Source organism: Carica papaya, chromosome 3 (assembly GCF_054855325.1).
Source record: "Carica papaya isolate Zhongbai chromosome 3, ASM5485532v1, whole genome shotgun sequence".
NCBI lineage: Eukaryota > Viridiplantae > Streptophyta > Magnoliopsida > Brassicales > Caricaceae > Carica > Carica papaya.
In genome coordinates this window covers 13,307,258-13,332,154 of record NC_142311.1, presented here as the reverse complement: position 1 = coordinate 13,332,154, position 24,897 = coordinate 13,307,258, and the positions used below count along the sequence as shown (strand labels likewise).

General features: G+C 35.4%; 4 protein-coding genes across 6 annotated transcripts; 1 reads left to right on the top strand and 3 right to left on the bottom strand.

Annotated features, from left to right (window-relative positions):
• Positions 1-9,340: 9,340 nt before the first annotated feature.
• LOC110821811 (cysteine-rich receptor-like protein kinase 25) lies at positions 9,341-13,378 on the bottom strand. The gene is made up of 8 exons (XM_088215973.1): positions 12,626-13,378; positions 11,637-12,516; positions 11,318-11,446; positions 11,001-11,137; positions 10,515-10,725; positions 10,193-10,430; positions 9,968-10,109; positions 9,341-9,899 (listed from the first exon to the last, which is right to left on the bottom strand). Exons 2-8 carry the CDS (start codon positions 12,427-12,429, stop codon positions 9,555-9,557), a joined length of 1,995 nt encoding a protein of 664 aa, XP_088072099.1. The 5' UTR covers positions 12,430-12,516; positions 12,626-13,378; the 3' UTR covers positions 9,341-9,554.
• On the bottom strand, positions 12,118-16,374 carry LOC110821730 (ERV-F (C)1 provirus ancestral Env polyprotein, putative (DUF604)). Of its 2 annotated transcripts, none has more exons than XM_088215975.1 (4): positions 15,123-16,374; positions 14,494-15,021; positions 14,184-14,375; positions 12,118-12,257 (listed from the first exon to the last, which is right to left on the bottom strand). In XM_088215975.1, exons 1-3 carry the CDS (start codon positions 15,876-15,878, stop codon positions 14,262-14,264), a joined length of 1,398 nt encoding a protein of 465 aa, XP_088072101.1. In that variant the 5' UTR covers positions 15,879-16,374; the 3' UTR covers positions 12,118-12,257; positions 14,184-14,261. The 2 variants fall into 2 exon arrangements, with proteins under 2 accessions (XP_088072101.1, XP_021907352.2); XM_022051660.2 differs by lacking the exon at positions 12,118-12,257 and adding an exon at positions 13,593-13,818.
• Positions 16,375-16,603: 229 nt separating this feature from the next.
• LOC110821729 (glycosyltransferase (DUF604)) lies at positions 16,604-20,528 on the bottom strand. Of its 2 annotated transcripts, XM_088215974.1 has the most exons (5): positions 19,101-20,528; positions 18,246-18,776; positions 17,916-18,132; positions 16,926-17,109; positions 16,604-16,725 (listed from the first exon to the last, which is right to left on the bottom strand). In XM_088215974.1, the coding sequence occupies exons 1-3, from the start codon at positions 20,010-20,012 to the stop codon at positions 18,025-18,027; spliced, it is 1,551 nt and encodes a 516-aa protein (XP_088072100.1). In that variant the 5' UTR covers positions 20,013-20,528; the 3' UTR covers positions 16,604-16,725; positions 16,926-17,109; positions 17,916-18,024. The 2 variants fall into 2 exon arrangements, with proteins under 2 accessions (XP_088072100.1, XP_021907350.1); XM_022051658.2 differs by having other exon boundaries at positions 16,604-17,109.
• A 2,369-nt stretch (positions 20,529-22,897) lies between these two features.
• BBX31 (B-box type zinc finger family protein) lies at positions 22,898-23,629 on the top strand. Its single transcript, XM_088215972.1, has one exon. The coding sequence runs from the start codon at positions 22,978-22,980 to the stop codon at positions 23,371-23,373; it is 396 nt and encodes a 131-aa protein (XP_088072098.1). The 5' UTR covers positions 22,898-22,977; the 3' UTR covers positions 23,374-23,629.
• Positions 23,630-24,897: the final 1,268 nt, after the last annotated feature.

Here is a 24,897-nt window from a genome sequence, read left to right as displayed (position 1 = left end):
TACCGCAGGTTCGTCGAGGGATTCTTTAGTCTAGCGGCTCCCCTAACCTGGCTCACAAAGAAGAATGCTAAGTTTGAGTGGAATGAGGACTGTGAGAGGAGTTTTTCAAAATTAAAGGAGTGGCTGACCACTACACCCGTACTGGCTTTACCGAGTGGATTGGGGGGATATACAGTTTATAGTGATGCCTCCTATCTAGGCTTAGGTTGTGTCTTGATGCAGCATGAGAAGGTCATAGCCTATGGGTCCAGACAGTTAAAGAATCATGAGAAGAATTACCCCACCCATGACTTAGAAGTTGCCGCAATCATACACGCCTTGAAAACCTAGCGCCATTATTTATACGGAGAGACCTTCCAGATCTATACCGATCATAAGAGTCTGAAGCACATATTCACTCAAAGGATCTCAACATGCGTCAGAAAAGGTGGATGGAACTCCTTAAAGACTATGATTGTGATATCTTATATCATTCGGGTAAGGGCAACATGGTGGCAGATGCTCTCAGCAGGAAAAGTGCAGGTATCTTAGCCCATTTAATGGTTTCAGAACGCAGGCAAATTGGGGCCACACAGCAGGTTCGGCTTCAGGACCTGAAGAGAGTCGCATGTTTGGGCTGTCTGACCGTCCAGCTCGAATTAATACAGAGAATAAGGGAAGCCCAGTCAGTCGACCCCGCCCTAGTTGTTAAGAGATTCGGACAGTAAAAGTTTTTATTATTGATAAATGAGTTTGTTATAAATTATACTCCATTAATCGTTTTTGTTTTCTACCAACCTTTACTTTTGTGACAGTGAGATAGTGTGATATCTTAACTGGGGTAGTTTAGCTCATTCCTTACTTAACCATTTCATATTAGGAGGACTTGGTGCCCGAGCCCGTTCTGCAGGAAAACAACGAGTAGAAGTCAAAGAATTTATTAGTTTTCCTTATAACATTCATTCATAGTATTTCCTTTAAGTTAGTTTATTCTTTCATACGTTTAATTTGTTTTGGTTATCGTGTAAGAAATGTTAATCATAATTTATTTTATTTCGCTTCCGCACTTAGAATAAATATATACATTTTCTTTTAATTTTCAGGGCCGTTACAAGTTCTATAACTATAAGTTGGAGAATCAAATATTATTGATTAACCACCGTCGCAAATAATACACTCTACAAATAGCTGAGTTCTATGTATTTAATGTATTTAATGATATTCAAATTCATGATCTTTAAAGTAGAGCACAAAAATCTTAACTATCATACTACTCTATTGTTAATTAGTTTATGTTTTATTTGTAAAACAATTTAAATTGATTTGATACGATAATAACATAAAATAACATCTTCTAAAAGTAAACTAAATTAGAAATATTAAATATAACAAAAAATTGACTTCTTTTATAGACACAAATTCATTCACAGACTAATTTTATCAGCCCTAAATATAAGATAGATATTCCCTTCTATGCCTATACCATATTTTATATTTACACAGTAACATAAGAAGGTGACCTAGAAATCATAAACTCAATAATTTACATCATAAGGAAGATCCTCCTCATTCTTAAGACTATGGTAATAATGTTATATAAATCGTCTAAATGCATGTCGTAACGATGGTTTAAACTCACATCGCATCAAAATGTTGATGATTAGCTAGCGAGCATCTAATTTAGAAATGGTAACCTCATTTACAGGTACGTGTAAGGAATATGAATAGAATTTCGGAGCTGGGTAGCGCTGGAATTTCTTGCTTCTAGATTTGCATAAAAACTTTATGTCTGCAGCGCCGATCATGTCCAGCTGCTGGATCTAACAGCTCCAGAGAATGTTCCTATGCCGATAACAAATTGAAAATGGTTAGTCATTTAATATTCGTGTTATGAAATATTAAAATTATATAAGGAACATAAACCTCATAGAATCTTGATTAATCTTACATAAGTTTGAAGATTTATTGAATATCGGAAACGAGAATTCTTTCAACCTGTTATAATTTCTAAGACTAAAATGCCAAAGGTGTAAGTATCAGTTTAAATGAAAAATGCCCCATTCGAATATGCTCTGGTCACATGCATCCTTATGCCATCAAAGATACAAATATGAGACTCCTTCAATAGGAGTATGCATATATGAGAAGTCAAATAATAAACAGATAAAACCAAAATGAAATTAAAGGAAGTATCATGTGTTCATAAAGTTAACTAGACTTATAAGTTCATTTGTGAACTGTGCTAACTTGGAATAAACATTGGTCACCTAAGAATATGTTAATTATTTAAAAAAATATGTATTGAACTTAACTATATTAATGCCCAAAATCCAAAAGCTACATATAATTTAATTTACTCATAAAAAATTGAACATAAGTTTCAAGATAATTAAATGTCCCACTAATTATCTAACCATTGTATTGCAATCAACATATAGCATTGAACATATTGGGTTGCACTTACCATGTCCCCCAGTCCGATCCATGTTGCCTATAATCTTGCCAAATTGAAGTCAGAAATTCTGGGGTTCATGTAATCTAATAGAATAGTGCTGGCTCTCAAATATCTGGGAATGATCCGAAGCTGCAAATTTTCATGTAGATAAAGCAGTTCCCCTGCAATTCCATTAATTTATCTTGTACCATCTCTCCCATTCTAGATTATGTTGGTTTCGATCTACACCATCCAAGTTTCAATTGATTATTATTAACATAACAGAAATGAAATTTTTTCAAATACTTAAAAGGGAAGGACATGTCCCTAAAAAACACATGAATAATAATTTTGAAGAATGGGTCTGTCTAAGCTTATATTGAATCTCTCTATTAGCACAATGTTAAGCAAAGGTGTAAGCAAATTTAAAGGAAAGAATGAAATGTACCAAAAGAAGGTTTCATGCAGGCTGCCATTAGATAGATATATATAAACTAGTCGTTTCTCTTCTTCTTCTATGCAGAAGACTAACCGCTTTACCATGTTCCTATGCAGTAATTTAGCAACCAACTTGACTTCAGTTTTTAGCTTTTCTAAGCCCTGTGCTGATATCATGGACAACCTTTTTACCATAATTTCAAGCCCATCAAGCAATTCTTTCAGACATAATTTTATACAGTAACATAATTAGCTCATAAAAGCATAGAGAATTTGTGAAATAGAAAGCATATGTTAAAGAAAGAGTTACCTAATAAACTAGAGAAAAACCACTTTCCCCAAGTTTATTTGAGTCTGAGAAATTGTTTGTAGCATCTTCGAGTGTAATTAGTCCAATCAAAAATGACACCAGGCTTCTGTCAGTTAAGAAAACATATTATCTTGGTTGATATGGAAATTCAGACAATTCTCAGCTGCTTGATTTCATTCAACAAACTATTGTTGCGAGAGTGATACATTTATAGAGCTCAATAGCTCTTTTCAAGGATTAAAAGAAAAATACAAATGACACAAGAAAATAGCAAACATTTGCTGCAGAAGAAACCAGAAAATATATGGAGCTTTAACGATTTTCAGTGAGGGATAATTTTGTTCTATCAGAAAGACGATTGCATGCTAGTTGTCGGTCGTGCATGTTTGTCTGGGAGCTGTAAGATGAGTTGGCAAGCTGACTGGGACCGTTCGCTGACCTGGACAAGTTGACACACTTGTCTTCTTGAGTCGACTGTTGACAGTCGTTCTTCGAGTGATCAGTGTTCTTTACATTCCCCCTCAAACTTATCAAGGGAAGCGATCGATGAACCAGTCCAAGTTTTTTTCCTGAAATACTTAACCTGTGTTTGTGATAAGGGCTTGGTGAAGCAATCGGCGGTCTGATCACATGAGGGCACGTATCTGATATCAAGAGCTCCTTTTGTCACTTTGTTGCGAATGAAGTGAACATCAATTTAATATGTTTGGTTCATGAATGAAACATAGGATTGCTTGCAAGGGTCGTGGCACTCATATTATTGCACCAGGCTATTAGAGTTTGCGGAGTGGTGATGTTTATCTCTTTGAGTAAGGACTCTAACCAGGTTATTTCACAAGACATGTGAGCTAGGGCCCTGTACTCAGATTCGGCACTTGACCTTAATACAACATTCTGTTTCTTTGAACTCTAGGAGATCAAATTCTCTCTAAGATAGACGCAGTAACTCGAGGTCGAGCAGTGATCATCCTTTGAGTAGGTCTAGTCAACATCCGAATACCCAACAATGTTCAGTCTGTCGCTAGGTTTAATGTGGAGGCCGAATCAGTCGTTCCTTTCAGATATCAGAGAACTCTTTTCAAGGCTTTCATGTGAAGATCAGTTGGTTTTTGCATTAATTGACTAAGTTTGTTAACAATGAATGATATATCTGGCCTTGTATGAGTTAGATATTGAAGAGATCCTATCATTTTTCGATAGGGAGTCGGATCTTCCAGTTCTCTTCCTTCTTCAGTGGACAAGTTGTTGTCGATTACTGCCGGTGTCGGATATGGTTTAGCAGAGTGCATGTTGCCTCTTTTAAGGAGTTCTTCAGTGTATTTTATTTGAGTATGGAAGAGATCATTATCATCCCGCGTTGCTTCGATGTCGAGGAAGAGATGAATGTCTCCAAGGTCTTTTAGTGTAAATAAGTTATGAAGTTGGTTGATGACACTTAGCATCATATCTAGTTTATTTCCTGTAACAATTATATCATCAACATAGATTAGTATGAAGATTCTGGTTGTCTCTGTAAGGAAGAAAAAAAGTGATGTGTCTATTTGTGAGTTCTTGAAGCCTATTTGAGCAGTGAGGATTTGAGCTTGTCAAACCATGCTCTTAGAGCTTACTTGAGTCCATAGAGGACTTTGTTGAGTTGACAAATATAGGCAGGGTGTTTGGGATCTTCGAAGCCTTTAGGTTACTTCATGAAAACCGTCTCTCTTAATTCTCTATTTAGGAAGACACTGTTCACATCCAGCTGTTTGATGTTCCACCTGTTTATTACTGCTAGAGTCAAAATCACTCGAAGCATTCATGCCTTAACTACTAGGCTGAAGGTTTGATGAAAGTCTATCCCAGGTGTTTGATGAAATGCTTTTGCCACTAGTCTAGCTTTACACCGTTGGAAGCTCCTATCGGCGTTGGTCTTGATTTTGTAAACCCATTTGTTGCCAACCAGATTCATTTCAGGATGAGGAGGAACCAGCTTCCATGTCTGATTGTTCCTGAGGGCAGACATTTCTTCTTCCATGGCCAATTTTCAGTGGGGAATTCTGGTTACTTCATTGATCAAAGTAGGTGTTGTAAGATTTCTTACAATGACTGCTTTGAATAGTTGGAAGTCTTGTGGCAGGTTCCTTGGTTTAAATATCCCAACTTGAGCTCTAGTCAGCATCTGGTATCTTGGAGCTTTTGTCAGGGTATTTTCAGCTTGTACTCTCTCTTCTTCTTGGTCTGATGGTGTTATGCTCTAACTGGGAGAAGACACTGGTTCTTCTTGCAACAAATTGTCACTAGTCGAAAGATCTCTTGTTGAGTGTTGCGGTGAGGATTCTGTCATAGGGGAGGAAGCTGGTGCTAGAGTTTCTTTGACGACTTGTCTACTAAGACTCCCTGGGAAAGGAGAGGCTGATGTAGGGTTGGAAGCTATATTCAGCCAGGAGGGTTAGTATGATTCTAGAGACAGTTTTAAGTTGATGTGTTTTTATGAAACTATGGTGATATAGGAATTCAAGTTTATTGAAGACAACATTTCTGGATACATACTTCTTGCTGGTGGAGCTGAGACATTTATATCCTTTGTGTAGAGAATTGTAACAGAAAAAAACACATTTTATTGAGCGAAAAATGAGCTTGTGATTCTGATATGGTTGTAGGCATAGAAAACAAGCACACCCAAAGGTCTTTAGCCGTTTGTAGTTGAGTTTTTATTGGTAAAGCTTTTCAAGTGGCGATGACTGATTCAAGATTGGTGTAGGCATTCTATTAATCAAGAATACGGCAGTTTCAAAAGCATCGAGCCAATATTTTAGTAGCACTCTCGACTCAGCAAGGAAAGTGAGACCGATTTCGGTTATATGCCAATCTTTTCTTTCAGCTCGTCCATTTTGAGCCGATGAGTAGGGACATGAGTATCTGATCTTAATTCCATTGTTTTGAAGAGTTTGGGCTAGGCCAGTGAACTCTCCTCCCATGTTTGACTGAAGACACTTTATTTTCTTTCCAAATTGGGTTTCTATTTCATGTTTGAACATGGTAAATGCCTGATAAACTTCTGATTTTTGTTTCAATGGATAGAGCCAAGTGAATCGACTGTAATCGTCAATGAAAATTACGTAATACCTATGGCCTGAGGGTGAAGGGAGAGCAGATGGTCCCCATATATCAGTATGGATAATTCCAAAAGATGTTTTTGCATGTGATAAAGACAGAAAGCGAGGGAGAATGTGGGATTTGCCCAGTTGACATGCATCATAAAAGATGTTTTCATTGAACTTAATCGGTTCATTACATGTTTTTAAGATGACAGATAAAATTTTTGAAGATAGATGTCCGAGTCTTCTATGCCACATCAGTGTTCTTGATTCAGGAGTTTGGTTGTTTTTGCTAGTGATCAAAGCTTGACAAGGAGGATGATAAAGAGAAATTGGTCTTGAGGAGCCCAAGCAGTATAAGTCGTCTTTAAGCTTCCCTAGCAGTAGTACCTTGCCTGTGGCTTTGTCCTTCACAAGACAAAAAGATAAGTTAAAGATAACTTCAACATTGTTAGATGAGGTATGTTGAGAAACACTTAGTAAATTCTTATTAATTTTTGGTATATGTAGCACTTTGTTTAGGGTTATTTTTCTGTTTCTGGGAGTGTAAATGTTTGTCTTATCGATGTGTCGGATAAGCATTTTTTCACCATTTCTAATCATGAGACTTTCACTTCTTTCATATTGTTGCTTTGACTGTAGTATGTTTACATCTCCTGTTATATAGTTGTTATCACCACTGTCTACATACCAGAATGGGTCTTCAAGGCTGTCTTCAGGAGTGGCTGAAAAGGTTGAGCTTTAGTAGGCCTTTGGGGAGTTCTCTGGAATGGTTCCCATGTAGCTGTTGTTGTAGCGATAATAGCAGTGAGCGGCGGTGTGTCCAATTTTGCCACACACTTGGCAGATTGGTCTGGAGTTACCGCTGTGTCTTGCTCCTCTTCTAGTGCTGTGAGGACCTCTTCTATTAAAGAGGCTGTTACGTCCTCCTCCTCTGTTAATCGATTGAGAAGGTGGGTTCTAATGGGTTCTGTTGTTCCTAAAACTAGAAAAATATGTTGAAGGACGTCCGAGGTTTAGGGCGGTCGTTGTTGTGTTGAGTTGTTCCAACCATCTTTCATAGTTGAGAAGTTGAGATTGAAGTTCGACCCAACTTATGCTTTCCTTTTCTGTGATTTAGTTTACGAGTGGGTTATATTCAGAGGAGTCTAAGCCAGCAAGAACTTGAAAAGTGAGATCTTCCAGGGTAACAGGGTGTCCTGCTAGAGCAAGGTTGTCAGCGATTCCTTTAATGGATTTGAAGTATCCTTCCATCTTCAAGTTTTCCTTTTGTATTTTAACGAATTTTCTTTTATAATAAATTATATTTGCTCATGTTTTTACTGCAAAGAGATCCCAGATTCCTTCCTATAGGAGTTTTGATGTTGAGTGCCCCATTAGTTCGAAGGCTATGTTTGTTTCAATCAAGCTATAAAGCCAACCCAATAGCATCTGATATTGTGCAAACCAATCTTCGAATTCTGGATTCACTATGGTTTCGACTTCAGTGCTTCCTCCTACAATTCTTTCTGTATATTCTGGTGGGCTCGGTTTAGCATCAGTGAGGAACCCTTCGAGTTTGTTTCCTCTTATAATTGAAAGCACCAAATTTTTTCAGAATAGATAGTTATCGTGATTGAGTTTCAAAGTACACACAAAGTTCATTGAGCTGCTAGATAAAGTTTGAGTTTTTTGAGGTGTTGGGTTAAAGGTTGAGGAGTTGTTGTTTTCTCCTGCCATTTGCTAGCTCTGATACCAAGTTAAGAAAATAAATTATCTTGGTTGATATGGAAAGTTGGACAATTCTTAGCTGCTTGATTTTCATTCAACAAACTATTATTGCGAGAGTGATACATTTATAGAGCTCAACAACTATTTTCAAAGATTAAAGAAAAAACACAAATGACACAAGAAAACAACAAACATTTGTTGCGAAAGAAACTAGAAAATATATGCAGTTTTAATAGTTTTCAGTGTGGGACAATTTTGTTTTATCAGGAAGACGATTGCATTCCAGTTGTCGGCCATGTGTGTTTGTCTTGGAGTTGTAAGATGAGTTGGCAAGCTAACTGGGACCTTTTGCTGACCTGGACAAGTTGGCACACTTGTCTTCTTGAGTTGACTGTTGACAGTCATTCTTCAAGTTATCAGTGTTCTTTACACCGTCACCCTCTTCATGAGCATCACCCGAAAGAAGAGTAATTATATGTACGGACTAAAAGAAGAGCTCAATCATGGGCTTATTATTGCATGTGTAACGCCCACAATAAGCACCTGAAAACTCGAAAGGAACAAGGTTAAATATGTCTACAATATCCTAGCAAGGAGCAAGAACACAAGAAAAATCAAAGAATAAATGAAGTGCAACACATTTTACAAAGCGGAACAAGTAAAACATATCGTAAATCTTCTGTTTAATGCCACTTACCTGCAAGCCAATCACGCTTTCATATAATTACAGTTTGTACGAAGAGGGGAGCAAAGGCGAGGAAGGAGGGGAAAGAAGAAGACATTGTTGTGAATATTTCAGATCAACTCTTATATGTACAACTAAATTAAATTATTTCCTTTTACAGCATATTAGACTTAATTAGTATTAATTAATTAGTGCTTAATTAGAAATATCATTTAATTAATAAATATATAAATAATTAAAAAAATTAGTATTAATAAATTGATATTTGACTAGTAGAATGCACCAATATCCTTTTTTATAGGACCTGCTTGTCACTGATCCATAATTACTCAGAAGATTACGAAAAGGAGTGAATGTATATATACATATAATATATATATATATATATATTTTTAGGTGGTAACACACAAATACTTCAGTAAATAGTAATTAAATAGCTGTAACATTGTTCTTAAGAAATTAGTTAAAAGAAAACGTACTAAAATATTTCTGTATGGATAAGTAAATATTATATGCACATTTGATCTTTATTTGATTTTTTGGTAAAATGGTATCCATTTTTTAAATCTTACCTTAACGCGAAATAAATATATATTATGCTTCATTTAAAAATGATATATATATATATATTATATGCGAATGTATAGGGTACATATTATATGCATGTATATCTACTTCCCTGGCCGGATTCTTGAGTCCTAGAAAGGTAAAATTTGTGGTTAAATCGATAACCATTTTGAATAGTGTGTATGAATTTTTGGCTGGGTAAACATGTCCAGATGACAACCCCGGCATCAGCATTCTCTTTTCTTGCTTGCAATAGCTATAGCAATACCAATAATACTGTGAATTACAGTCATACGATAGATGATTACTGTGTAATTTGAAGATTAAATTAAAAAGGAAGTAATACGATGATTCCTATCGACCGTGTAATTCGGAGATTGTGACCTCATTTATGGATTGTTGAAGTGGATTTGAATTACACTTTCCTTCTTGTGTGGTGCTAGAATTTTCTGCTCTTGAATCCGAATCAAAACCTGATGCAGACACGAAAAATGCAGGGTGTGAAGGAGCTGGAGAGGAAATGGTCTGACTACTTAGCATGGTAATTATATGTGACATTGTAGGTCTATCAACTGGAGCTTCTTGAACACACAATAAACCAATTTGAATGCACTTGATAACTTCATCTCTTGAATATTCGCTGTCTATTGCTGGATCTAGTAGGTCCAAAGCTGTGCCATTTGCCCAGTTCTGCCATGCCTGTAACAAATTGGGATTTATATGCAAACCATTTTATAATCAAGTCATGTTAACGACAAAAATCTTACCCGACTTTGAAGGTTTATTGAATCACAGGAACTGGAGTTTTTTCGCCCAGAAATGATTTCTAAAACTAAGATTCCGAAACTGTACACATCAGATTTTGTCGAGAACTGCCCTTTCTTAATATATTCTGGTGCCATATATCCACTTCAAGCCATAAAATAAGACATATATTAGCTGTTTCTTAACAAAAATCACAGAGCAAGACTGGACATATCTGATGTACTTACTATGTCCCAGCAATCCGCAGTGTGTTGGCTTGAGTCTGGTTTTCGTCGAATAATCTAGCCAAGCCAAAATCAGAAATTTTTGGGTTCATGTGTTCATCTAAAAGAATGTTGCTCGCTTTCAAATCCCGGTGAATAACCCTGAGCTGAGAATCTTCATGGAGATAAAGCAGGCCTCTTGCAATTCCAAAAATGATTTTGTATCGTCTCTCCCATTCTAGACTAAGCTCCCTGCTTTCATCTATATCATCCAATTCTCAATTAATTGTTAAGTAAAACATCAATAGAAGACTCGAATGAAAGACTAAAAGAAAAATTTTTGTACCAAATAGAATTTTGTCCAGGCTGCCATTAGGCAAGTATTCATAAACTAGGAGCTTCTCTTCTTCTTCTATGCAGAAGCCCAACAGCTTTACAAGGTTACGATGCAGCATTTTAGCAACCAACATAACTTCAGTTTTCAGCTCTTCTACGCCTTGCCCTGATCTACTTGACAGTCTTTTAACGGCAATTTGCTTCCCATTACGCAATTTTCCCTGCACAAGATTATTCAGCACTAATCTTATTTGATAAAAACATATTAAACCTTTAACGTTTGTGTCAAGTTTTGTTTTAATTTTTTAAAATAAGAACAACAAAATAAAAATATAAATATATTATTATAGAATTGAACATACAAACGAAATTAATTCAATTATACAAATATGTAGATTATGATTAACTTTTGTGTAATTAATAATTAGGAATTGAATGAGAATAGAATAAAATTAAACCAAATAGAAGGTTAGTAAAAATATTGAAGAAAAAGAACCTTATAAACTGGACCAAAACCACCTTTCCCAAGTTTATTTGAATCAGAGAAATTTTCAGTTGCAGCTTTAAGCGTAGTTAGTCCAATCAACAGCGACTCCATGCTTTTCTCACCCTCTTCATTAACAATGACATCACCTAAATGATGGAAGCATGATTATGGAAATTAATATGCTTGGAGAGTATAATCTGTGAAGATGGTATGTCATTTTCTTTCTAGTTTCTTGATATTGCGGAGATTTTGATAGGCAGAGCAAATAGAAAGGATATATATGAACTTTTTGGTTCTAATTAATTAGAAAAAAAGAAACTAACTACCAGCTGCTCTTTTCGTCTTCATTTTTCTTCGGAACAAGATACAGCAGATTATTGCCATGACCACTAACAGAAGCCCAGTAGCTACAGATATGGCCACAATAATTATGTTTTCGGAGCCTTTCTTCTTACCTGAATTAACATGACACAATTACAAAATCACTATTTGCATATGCACAAAATCTGATCTCATGTAAAAGGCTGAAAAAAGGTATTGAATAATCATCTTGTAAAATAGTCATCAATCCGTATATCACAGTATGGTTCATGTATTGGAGAAAAAATAATAAGAAGAAGAATTAAGAAAGGCAGTGAGAATTACTTGTGGGAGTGGGTGTTGAATTAGGTGATTGAGGCCTAAGAACTGGAGTAGATGGAGGAGGAGATGACAATTGAAAGAAGGAGTATATCTCAAAACGAAGAAAGCAACTTGGACAGAACACCTGACCACCTTCTGGTCCATTGCAACATGGAATAACAGCAGTAATGTCTTGAAGGCAAGTCTGGCAACTATCTTCTTCTAAATCTCTTGTACACTGTACTACAGCACTTATGTTGGTAAACTGTGTGTAAGGAATGATACCTGAATCAAATTTGGAAGGACTCAAAACAGCTTTGGACGACAGATTCCTTAGTAACGAGGCCAGTTGACGATGGAAAACAACTGGGTTCGATACATTCTGGGAGTTAAACAAGATAAAAGTTGGTTGATTGCTGGCAGTAGAGAAGAATCTCCAGAATGAGTAGTGTAACCAACAAGGACCACAACCAAGAAAAGCTTCCATCTTGAAAGGACATAGTCGGCGAATTTCTACAGCTGCGGCAGCTGCACAGGCTTCACAGACTTCCTTAGAGATGTCTCCTCTGCACTGGATGAGTCCATAAACTGTGTCAAGGTTCTCGCCCTCTGAGGTCTCAAAGTAGCCAGTCTGCGAAGCATTTGCTGCAAGTGAAGCAAGAGTCAGGTTCAGATTTCGCTCATAAGCACTGCCAGAAGTGTAATTAGCAGTGCTATCGCAGCTGGGAGACTTGTATTCCAGCTGAGCTTCAGCAGTAAAAACAGTAAACACAAGTAAGAGTAATTTGAAGATGTCTAATCCAGGGGACTTCATCATTTCTACAGGTAATTAAGAACTAATTTTACATTAAAGCTCACTGATCAACCCTCTGCCTCCTTAATCATCTTCTTCAGTCTCACCAAACTGATCACCAAAACAGAAGAGCAGCCAAGATCAACAAAACTATTCATGGGGATCAAATTAGTAACAGAATTTCTAAGATGATGTCCCAATATTTACGAGATTTATTTACATTATCTCTAATTCATTTCCGAGGATAGATTGACTTGAAGAATCATGTAAATCCAAACATAAAACCCAAATGACCATCCCTGTTTCTAAGAGAAGATTCGAGCAAATATTATAAGTAAATAGTTTGGAGCAATATTTAGTTTTTATTCTGGTGAAGCAAAAAAGAAGCAATGTTAAATTAATATTCAATAGTCAGAGAAAACTTGATAACAGACCTTTCTTGCTAATATTATATATATTAATTTTACGCGTTTGTGTGTCTCTTTATGAATGTATATTGACTGTTGAGCCGGCGATCCATTCAAAGAGATTTTCTTGAAATTCCAGGGACTTACTAATTCTAACTAAAATATATCATACTACGCATTACATGTAAATATATATATATATATATATATACACACATATATGTTAGTTTCAGATTCAAAAAGATTGATCCTTATGGTCAACATGCCAAAATCATTTGCATACAAAATTGTTAATGAAGTTTTGTGCTTCAAATATATATTCATGCATATATATATATATATATATATAGCAAAACGCAAAACAAAGGATGACCAATCCATGCAAACGTTTTTTCCCTAGCCTGTAAATGATAATCTTTTACACACTTTGACATGGATAAAATATTACTGAAGAAATCCAGATGTTATAAATTACCGGCAAAATTTATAACTGATATTTTTTATAAGGTATAAAAGGCTAGATCACATTTTTTTTCCTATGTTACAACTATTCTAAAATAAAGAAAATTTAATTGTCATAAAATATATATTTTTTATTTAAAAATACATAACTCAATAAAATAAAGTCCAATACAATCACTGTAATTTACTAATATATATTAATGAACTAATTTTTTTTTAAATTGTTATTTATAAATTAATAATTAAAATAAATCTTCTACAATTTAAATTACTTCATTAATAGTGTAGAACAGGAGTGTATATTAGAAAATACTCTAATTAACTATCTTAATATATATTTTTTTTTTTAAAAATAACTATTGAGTGTTTCTCAAGCTTTTTCACATGCTACAGTGTTGCAATATAAGTATATGTATAAGCTCAGACTTTGAAATTGAATAAATTAGGATGGTGATGTTCTTGGAACTTCTTGAAGCAAGTGAGATGTGAAAAGCTCTTTAAATTCATCTTTTACATCTCCCTTCCCATAAATCTCTTCAAGAGCCTGAAAAGGAAATTGTATATTTTACTTCAATAAGATTTGTAAATAAATTTCGTAAAAAGATTTTAAATTTACTCAAAACATAACTTAAATTTAGCATTTGAGCTCAGTTTTTATTTTTTATTTTTTATTTTTTTAACAATTTGAAAACAAATTAAATCAAGAAAATTCATATTAATATACAATACTTATAAATTTATAAATGTGAAATATAAGAAATATACATTGAAAAAATTAAGCTATGTTGAATAAATGAAAATATTTTCTAATTTTAATTTAATCTAAATTCACCTTCCAATTGCAAATAAAAAAAAAAAAAAAAAAAAAAAAAACTTGAGAAGCAACCTGGTGCTATGATTTGTACATACCTCGCTAGTGCTGCGCTTTGGACGACGAAGTCAGATATCTGTTTAATTGAATTGTTAAGCCAAACCAAACACTAATTACTAAACGTGCATGTGGATTAATTCATCTTCTTTGCATTCTCTGATGGAAATCTCCATTACTTTCCCAGTAGAAGAAGGTAACACCTCGCAGCAATGCCTTCTTGGAGCCTGCAACTGAATACACACACCCACAAAGAAGAAAGAACAGTAGCAATTTGGTTAATTGCAGCATGAGATTTCGGGGAATATATATATATATATACATACATATAATAAGAAATAGCGTATATACCTGTTTGATACCAAGGCGTAGTTTGTCTGAGAATACTCTGATCTCTTCAAGTTTCCTGGGGGAAGCCATGTCGTACGAGCAATTTTCATAATGTTTCTTATAAATGCTTCGGACTCCATTCCTGCCCGACGACGACAAGGTGTCCAGGAAAAAAATTGTGGGTCGCCGGCAAGGATCGGCGTGAGGTTGTTTTATGTCGAAAGAGTATGCCAAACCATCGTTGCCTTTCCACGGCCGGAAAGTCTGCTGCGCCGGCAGAGCGTCTGGGAGAAACAAATGATAGCCAAAAACCTGCACTGCGTAGCCCCACGACACTGATATCGTCCATGAAAACCAACGATCATAACAAACTGATTGCTGCAAGATCCTATCGGAGTCAACTTTCGCAGCTTCATACAAGTGAGTCAGAGCATTGACGGCGGTCATATTTGGGAATATGGGGTTTATGTGATCTATGTGATGTAGAGAAACCAGCGGCTTTAATGGATGTGCAGCCAACAGACCAAACGCGTCGCCCCGCACATCAAACTGCTTGAATTTGACGTACCCAAATGAAATTAAAAGAAGATTTGTCAGATTTAGAAAATGGGAAAAAAAAGGAGTGAGAAGAATGGAGGTGAAATTGTGACCTGATGGAAGCCGGGTTCGTGGGTCAAACCGATGCCAAGCTCGGCCAAACAGGAGTGGACTCTGGAGGCACTTCCGTAGAGATGGGGATACCGATGGAGACAGGAATCAAAAACTTTCGCTAGAGCTTTAGCCAGAGGACAACTTAAAGCGAAACCAGCTCCACCAAACGCCATCCCAAATCCAAACTCTCTGTTCTGCTCGGAAGTCTCGGAGTTGGCTCCAACGTAGTACCAAAGCTCGTGATCGTATTTCGAAAGAGTCTTGGCCAAATTCTCCGGGAAGAACACCGTGTCGTCGTCTCCAAACACATACCATCTAACATCATAATGATTCATGTTAACAGTCTCTAACACAACGCGCGCCAGCCGGATGGCCGACGGGTGACCACCTCTGTTCGTATATCGAAAACGGGAGGTATCTTCTGAAACGCAGAGGGGAGGAAGAGAAGCGTTGTCATTGGGAGAGGTGTCAGCGTCATCTTGGAGGCTGTCGACGAACACGCAGCCGCGCATCTGGCGAGGCTTCCACCATAACTTGACATACTCCTTGCGGGAAACCCATGTGTTTTTGTTGGCCCCAATGCCGAAAAAGAGGTGGTGGAGAGTGGTGGGGACGTGGTGAGGTTGAGGAGAAGAGTGATATGGGTTGGAGGTGTTGACTAACAAAAGAGAAATGAAAAGATAGAGAATGCAGACAGAGGACAAGAGGAGGAGGAAGGTGAAGCGGGAGGTAAGAAGCTGCATTTTGAGGTCCATCAATTGTTGGTTGTTTTGGTGACTAAAAATATGAAACCGGGGCGTGGAGGGGAAGCTAAACACAATGTGTTTGTTACTTTTGAGCCGGTTCGTATCCACGAGAATTGTAGGTATTAAGTTTAGAAAATCATGAATATTTTAATCAGAAGATTAAGATAAAATCAAGACAAGATGTAATTAAAATAAGATTAGGGGCTACTTTTGATACTAAAAATCATGTGCTTTCCTAACAAGACCAAAATCATACTTCCACTACCAAAATTATACTTTACTTTTCACAATTATAAATTAATCTTTAATTTTTTTTTGTGATCTGAATTATTTGCATCATATTTAAAAATTTTAATGTAAACCATCCATCAATTTTAGATAGTCAATTAAAATTCTAACTTTTTTTTTTTTTTTGGTTTAAAGTTATTGCTCAAACTTCAAATCAGTTTTAATTTCTCAGTAGTTTCCCCACTTTCACCCTTCTACATTTTCAAGCACTTAATTTGTCCGTACTTGGATAAGTAAACATGTCCTTCCCCATCTTAAAAACACTCCGTTGAATTAATAATAGGAAGGAAAGTTCAAAGCTACTGGGCTCTCTTGTCTCCTTCCTCAGATTTACCTCCGGATGGTAAGGTAATATTAAGTCACAGTTGCTCCCAATAAAATATCGGCATTTAAGCAATTTGTTCGGCTTTACATCATAATGTTATAAATAAAATGAATTTCAAATGGGAGAAAAAGTAAAAAATTTTACACAAAAGATGTGAATTAAGAAAGAGTAACAAAAATTACCATGGACTGGAAGCTGGGTTGGTAATAATGGATCATGAAGCTGCTAAAGATTACGAGTTTCCTAATCAAATAGACAAAATTAAAATTAATCAACATCAGTGTTCTTTCTTCTCCTTCAGGGTGCAAAGGCACAAACAAACCATAACCGTAAAGAAGATGTAATTTGACAAAAGTGTATCTCAAGAACTAACAACACCATCAACTGAATTTGGGATTCATTAGCTCCCACCTCCCAAGATCCAAATCAGATACAAGTGTTACCTGTCACTTTCAGAATTCCCTTGCTACAACCAATAAACTTCAGCTGGTAAGAGTAGTTTGAAAGGTTTCCATTCATGCAATCACTCAGTTTCACATCAATTCAACAGCATACAAATATCTGCTTGATGCCATAATGTTATAACATACACCACAAGCCCTCTCTAAATGCTCTTTCTCCATCATTCTGCCACATACAAAAGTTGATCAAACCAACCAATCTCAGACGCAAAATTTACTTCAAGCAATATAAGAAATTAAGACAAGACACAGGCATAAGACTAATACTAAGTTCCTGAAACATCCCTCTGTAATTTTTTAAGAAATAAAAGGTTTGAGCATCAAAGACCATTCACAAACATTCAATCAAAGAGCTCACCAAAAGTGAATAAAACTATCGTCTTTAAGGGCTTTTTGCTGGCACAAAAGCTCTCATAGAACAAAAATATTCATTTTACATAACCTAAGATAAGGAAACACAAGCCAAATCCACATGACCACTTACATGTTCTTATCTTGCAACTAACTTCAGTGCATGGCAACATGAAATATCCATACCACAGAATGGAAGGAAGGTACTTCAAGAAAGATTATTGAAATGGATCTCAATGAAGCATAGTATATTTGAAGGGTGTTTATGGAAATTACTTCCTCTTTTCTACCTAAACTAGATGGGGGTTGTTCAGATAGAAAATCATCTCATAACATGTCAAATAACATATATGAGCATGGAAAGTTTCTTCGTCGCATCTCCTGAGTTTCTTTAGCATAATGAAGCAGTTATGTCTCAATCTCTTTTGCAGGGAAGTAAGTACCTACTTCTCCTTGTAAAAGCTGGATATAAACATCAAGAGAAGTGAAGGGAAATTGTCTATTCCAGTTCTTCCTATGAAAAATAATGCTATGCATGCTACTATAAGTTTCCTTTCAGGACCATAACATATGCGTCTACAGAGAATTGAATGCACCAAAAACACACCAATAAAGAACTACCTCAAATCTTGGGTGCAGAACTCCAACAGACATAAAAACTGATTCCAATTCCCGGGGCTCACGGCCAACTGAAAATCTTTCTCAAAGAGGCGTTTCAACAAAATTTCTACTAATGCATTGAGATTCGCTCAACTGGTCCACACTGCCTGATGTGAATGACCATTGATTCATTATACGAAGGTAAAATGTCACAGCAACTACGACGGGGAGCCTTCATCTACAAGAGAGAAGGATAAAACTGGGAAATCAAATTAAATAAAAGGGGTACAAATACGAAAATAAAACATGATTCAGCAGTTATCAACTTCAAATCATGCAAATCCCTGATACCTGTTCAATATCAAACTCTAATTTCTGTGAGAACACTCTGATTTGCTCTAGACTCTTTATGGCTTTTGCTTTAACACAATTCCCAACAACATGCCCGGTGTAGTTGCTCCATGAACTCTTTTTACCTGATTCAACGCTTTCTAGGAAAAATACAACAGGTCTTTGACATGGATCTCTATGATAATCTCTTGTATTAAACATATAGTTATGTTGAACACGTGCCCCCCTCTTCCATGGTGAAAATGTTTTCTGTAGCATCAACAGATTGGGAAGAAGCTCATTGCCTTCAAGTACTTGAATAGCATAACCCCACGCAATTGAGATCGACAATGAATTTAGACTATCATAGCAGACAGTTTGCTGCAAAATCCTAGCAGGATCTACAAGCACAGCGTTAACAAATCTTTCCAATGCTTGAGTCTTGTTCATGTTTGGGAAAATTGGGTCAACAGCATCCAAATGGTGAAGGGATAACAAAGGGGACAATGGATGTGCAGAAAGCATTCCAAACAGATTCCCCCTCATGTCAACCTGGTAAAATCGAACATTATATTGCAACTTTTCTATTAAACTCAAATCATCCCTTGGTAAATTAAGCCATGAAAACTACGGCACCAATCATAAATACAACATATATACTATCTAGCAGATCAGACCAACAAAGGTTCAGTGGATCAGCCCAACGTGTGTGTGTGTGTGTGTGTGTGTGTGCGTGATGGGTGTAATTAAATGGGGAAAAGGAAAGCACAGCAAAGGAAATGATTGAAATGGACAAGGTACATTTTCTATAATTAATTGTCTAATTAAGGGTATAAAAAACTTGGAGAAAATGGACGTGGGCAAATATAAATTTACCTGATGGAAACCAGGTTCGTGAGTTAACCCAACACCCAGCTCGGCCAAGCACGAATAAACCCTTAAATCACTCCCGTACAAATGCGAATACCGCATCAAACAAGAATCCAAAACCTCAGCCAAAACCCTCGCGAGAGAAGAGCTGATGGCAAACCCTCCCCCGCCAAACGCCATTGAAAACGAATGTTTCACATTCTGCTCGTAACTCTCCGAATTACTCCCAACATAAAACCACTTCTCGTGGTTGTACTTCGACAACACCCCAACAAGATTGTCCACGAAAAAAACCGTATCATCATCTCCGAAAACGAACCACCGAACATCCGGCTCATTCCGATCCACCGCCTCCTTGACGACGCGCGCCACGCGGATCGCCGACCGGAGGCCTCCGGGAAACGTGTATGGGAACCGAGAAGTGTCGTCGGATACCACCACCTGAGGAAGAGCCGGATCATGTGGGACCGGACGGTCGAGGAAGGCAAGAGCGCGAGTCGAATTGGATTCCCACCAAAACCGAATGTATGGTTTGCGGCGGGGCCAGGACGCGTAGGAGGAAGCAATCACGAACAAGAGGTGGCGGCGGCGCGTGGGAGGGGAAACATCAATTCGCAAAAACAACGTAGAGGGCGCGTGGAGGCGCGGATTGTACAAAAGAAGGAATACAATAACGAGAAAGGAAAGTAGCAAGAGGATATTCTTTGCCCGGGACGGAGTCAGCGTCAGCATCCTCGAGGGCGACGCCATTTTGATAGAAGCGGAAGCAGTTGTTGGAGAGAGAGAAAGAGAAACGTCGGGATCCTTCTTCTTCCTTCTGGTATGATTGTACATTAGAGCCTTTTTCTTTTCTGGGTTAGCAGGAGCGTGCGAGAGAATCAAAATGTAAACAACACTGATGGCACTGACCCTGAACATTGAATTCTTTACTAATTTATTTTTTGGAATGTTTCTGCTGCTTTTCTTTTTTCCTTTTCTTAGGGTGGCGGGTCACCATGAATGGATCATCCTGTGAGCTTTCACAGCCGGTATTATAAGCCCAAATCTTTGTCTTTCCGCTTTAAGTTGTTTTTTTCTGAACTCGATCTGCCTTTGATTACTGGGCTTTATCGTAATTGGAGGTTGATCTCCAGGCCCTGAAGTGAAAACAACTGTCTGATGAGACACGAAACCTGTATTTTCATTTATAAATGGAACACAATTCGTCAAAATTAACGCACTAAACACTCAGAGTAACATTATTTAACAGAGTGAAAGAACTATGATATCAAATACATATCTTTATTAATAGCTGACTAGAATGCAATTAATTAGCAATAAATATAAACAAAAATTTGTAGAAATATAAAAACTCTATTAAACAAAATCCGGAAAAATGTCGAGGAAAAAACAATCAAGAACTTGGACGTGTTGCATGTAGATTAGATAGAGAAATGGAAGTTTTAGATAAGGTGTCTCCCTTCATATATATTGTCTATACGTAAGTGGAGGAGTGAGCCAACAAATTAAGCATCTTTTTCTTTATTCAAATTAACAATTATTGTTTCTTTTTTCTAAAATTAATTATTTTTTTTGGATCTGACAAAATCAATAATTGGATAAATGATTATGAATGTGGAGTGATAGTTTATATTTAATATTTTAATTAGAAATTTGGTAGTTCATTTAGATAATATAATTTGAATTAATTAATTCAAGAGATTTGTTTGAAATTTCGGTGGTCCATCTCTCTCTTTTTTTTTTTTTAAAAAAAAAAAAAGCCAAAATATAGGCACCGTGATTATGGTAGTCTCTTTAAATTTATCCAAACTTATCATTAAAGTTCAATAAATATATTAATAAATTAAATAATTTATAATACTTATTTAAATATAATTAATTATACTTAAATAAGTATTATAAATCAACTTCATACACTTATAAAATATAAATTTTTGTACTTTTAGACGTACCAATATTGAATTAAACATTATAAATAAATTATCACCATCTCATAACACTCACAAAATAATAAATTTTAAGTTTTCAATAAAATTTAAATTTATATTATATAAATATAATATAAAAATTTTAATTATTATATTGTCAGCGAACATAATAATTTATAAAAATATATATATTTTTTATAAAAAAATATCATTAAAACGAGATAAAATATAATATAAAGAATATTTGTGTAAATTATATTTTGAATTAATAAAAGATAGTAAGCAAATATTAGCTGATTATCATAAAACATACACATGCCAAAACCTAATAACATTATACCGTCCATCAATTATTTTAATATAGAAATTCCATTGGTGTCACAAAATTTGGTCCTAATACATTTTATTTATATATATATATATATATATAAAAAGTTACAAATTGTTTTAATTAATTATTTTAATTTATCGTAACTATTGAAACGAAAAAAAAAAATTAATAACTATGAAATATTAATTTCATTTAAGAGTAGAATAATTTGGCAGAGATCTAATAATTAATAATGTTTAGTTTTTATTTAAAAATGAAATTATAAACACATAAGATATGATTTTGATATATAAGTTTTGAAAATTTCATCCACACAGGTGGAGTGAGGAACCAACGCTCACCCAATTTGTGGACACCGCCATACATCCACTCCCGTCCTTCCGCGTAGCCTTCTAAAATCTATTCATCCCAAAAATGGATTTTGCACGCAACGCCAGAAATTCCTTTAACACGTGTGTGTGTGTGTATATACATACATACAGATATTTTACTATAATATTTAAAAATAGGATTTGGTCTCAGTCGGTGCAGTTTCTGTTCTACTATTAAAATAAGAATAATATAATTTGGATAATTAATATTTTAAATACCGCAGTTGATTTATATTTTTAAAATAAAAAATATTTAATTAAACATATTTATATATTAAATAAAAAAGAGAAAGAAGAATTAAATGGGAAAAGAAAGGAAAAAAACAAGTCAAATCAATGGGTGCAGCCTCTGCAAACAAACAAGTGATTGCCCCACGGAGTGCTTTAATTCTACACCATACAACAACCTCTAGTAACTCAAATTGACACGGTAACCACCTCCCCCCCCAAAAAAAAAAAAAAAAAAAAAAAATCATGGTTCGTAATTTCCCTTCTACCTTAATCAATCTCTTCTTCTTTTTCTATTTATTCAATTACCCCTTCTGCCCTTCTCTAATTACTTTGATTAACTCACTAATAATTGATTTTATTAACTTTGTACGCCATACCGGCAACCAACCAATTCTAATTTTATATATCTATACCTATACCTATACCTATATATATATATATATATATATGTGTTTTATGTAGACCCACCTCGCCTCTGGTGCTTTATTCAAATCACCCATAAAAAGAATTGAAGATTCTTCCTTGAATCATACATGACCATCATTGTATTTTTCTCTCAACCACACATTTCAACCTTTGTTCCAATTTCATATTTATTTCACTTTAATTTTCTAAAGGGTAAATAGTTTTAATGATTAATTTTTATGTCTCTGACACGAACCCAAATACAGAAATTATCTCATATTCAAGCCACTCATTTTCATGTATCTCTATCTCCATATATGCAAATAATATATTTCAAAAAAAAGATTTAGTAACAAAAATAAGAAACAGCAAGGAATTTGCCATGCAGTGGCATTTATGTCATTTTGCTGAAATTCCAAGGACGAAGATGATCCACACAATCGGCTGCATGTGAAAATTATTTTTATTTTTTATTTTTTATTTTTTATTTTTTATTTAAAAAAAAAAAACAAACCGTTCTTATATAAATTGCCGTTCTCTTTCAACTTATATTGGCCTCGTCCATAATAATATTGCATAATATTCAGCTACGCGCTATCTTCTTCCTCCCCATAAAAATGTGCAGAGGTGTCGAACGAGAAGGAAACGACGGCGTTTTTCCGTCACAGCAGAGAGCAGAGATGGTGTCTTGCGAGCTCTGCGGTTCACGTGCCTCCTTGTATTGCCAAGCCGACGATGCTTTCCTCTGTAGAAAATGCGATAAATGGGTGCACCAAGCTAACTTTTTGGCTCTCAGACATGTCCGGTGCTTGCTGTGCTCTTCGTGCCAGAAGCTCACCCAGCGGTATCTCGTCGGAGCTTCGCGCGAGGTGGTCCTACCGACGGTTGTTGGTTGGCCGGAGACGACAAGACAGCCGGGGCAGTGTGATAATATCGAGGTTGATAATGAGGATGATCAGTCGACGACCAAGATATGTTCAAGAACGCTCAAAACGCCTTTTCTTTTTCTTTGATATCTTTACCTCAGCTTCTTCTTCTTCTTCTTCTTCTTCTTCTTCTTTTCTTAGTTTCATGGGTGATTAATCTTGGATCGTGTCTGTGGGTGGCAGACTTTCGTGCTGGATCCATGTGAAAAAATTATATTTAGGGGAATAAAAAATTTGAGAAAATTAACAGTGAGAAGAAGTAGGTAGAAATTAAGGAAGAGTAGTAGTACTGTACTCTGAAGGTTGATATCAAATCATGATCAGTATCATCTTCTTCGCCATATTTCTTGATCTGTAAACCCTGATTAACATGATCTTTTATTTTTTGAGAAAATATTAACTTTACCAAATAATTAGCTTGTCGCAGAACGTTCTTCAAATTCTTGAACTCGCTCAGATAGCTTTTTTTTTTTTTTTTTACGTGAACTCACAACTTTATATAAAAGAAGAAGAGGCGTACGAATCACAAAACTAAATAATTTGCCATTTATCAAATCAAAATAATTTATCTTCAGCACAAAAATTTATTATTTTTTTTTCAAATCAAGTTTATTTCGTGTTGCTTTAGTGATCATAAAGTTATACCTTTGGTTTAGTAGTGTGCAGTAAAATGTATTCTAAAAAAATATGCATTTTGCTCCTCCAAATTTTTAATTCAGACCGAATACTTTATAGAAAAAGCTAATAATATATTCTTAAATCATGCACAATTTAATGGTTAATTTGTTAATTTTTATATTTGAGATCATAAATTCAGATATAAATGTGGTTTAATTTAAAAATTATTTATAATATATTATGATTAATATATGTATATTACATAATTGATAATAAATATATGAATTTTTTTTCTTAGAAAGGACCGACTCATGTTCTCATATATATATATATATATATATATATGAATTTACCCTCTATCCCTAGAAGATATGTATATGTTATATTCTTACTAATAAAATGCAGTTAGCTCTAAGAGGTGATCACAATATCTCAGGTTGTGGGCAAGAATGCAGTAGAAAATTGAGTCCAAGTAGTTTGTCAAAACATTTAAAAGGGAGTGGGGACTTGATTCCAACGGGCGGTTCCTACCAGTATCTCATCTCTTGTTTCCTCTTATGGGACCCATTAAAGAAAATAGGTGGAGTTGCGGACTCCTGTCAACCCTCCATTAAAATTGAACCCTATTAATTAGCTGCACTACCAGATCCTTAACGTGGACTTTCAGCAACATACTATTATTATCTGTAAATTTTGAAATCTGACAGGAGATAACTTTCAGAAACAGAGATGTATAAAAGGGAATAGTTCCTTCAATTTCTGAAACAAAGTTCAGATATTTTCATGGAAATATTTTCCCACCTTAAAAGGATTGGTGAAGTGAAGATGCTGAATGTGTTGTGTTTTGTTAATGAGCAAGACAAAACTGAATGCTTGTGCCCTGTAATTTCCCAGAATGTTCTCTATATTTATTTTTTTTGTAAACCATAGATGCATTATTGCTCAAAATTGTTCTTACAGATGCATTTACAGGTCTAGCTACCATAGATGTTC

Coding starts and splice junctions, on each gene's coding strand:
- LOC110821730 (XM_088215975.1), bottom strand. CDS start 15,878: ATGGACCTCAAAATGCAGCTTCTTACCTCCCGCTTCACCTTCCTCCTC. Junction 15,022..15,122: donor ACGAACCCGGCTTCCATCAG/GTCACAATTTCA, acceptor AAATTCAAGCAG/TTTGATGTGCGGGGCGACGC. Junction 14,376..14,493: donor TACGCCTTGGTATCAAACAG/GTATATACGCTA, acceptor GTGTGTATTCAG/TTGCAGGCTCCAAGAAGGCA.
- LOC110821811 (XM_088215973.1), bottom strand. CDS start 12,429: ATGATGAAGTCCCCTGGATTAGACATCTTCAAATTACTCTTACTTGTG. Junction 11,447..11,636: donor TTCAACACCCACTCCCACAA/GTAATTCTCACT, acceptor ATGTTAATTCAG/GTAAGAAGAAAGGCTCCGAA. Junction 9,900..9,967: donor CAATAAACCTTCAAAGTCGG/GTAAGATTTTTG, acceptor AATTTGTTACAG/GCATGGCAGAACTGGGCAAA.
- BBX31 (XM_088215972.1), top strand. CDS start 22,978: ATGTGCAGAGGTGTCGAACGAGAAGGAAACGACGGCGTTTTTCCGTCA.
- LOC110821729 (XM_022051658.2), bottom strand. CDS start 20,012: ATGTTCAGGGTCAGTGCCATCAGTGTTGTTTACATTTTGATTCTCTCG. Junction 18,777..19,100: donor ACGAACCTGGTTTCCATCAG/GTAAATTTATAT, acceptor CGATTTTACCAG/GTTGACATGAGGGGGAATCT. Junction 18,133..18,245: donor TAGAGTTTGATATTGAACAG/GTATCAGGGATT, acceptor TCTCTCTTGTAG/ATGAAGGCTCCCCGTCGTAG.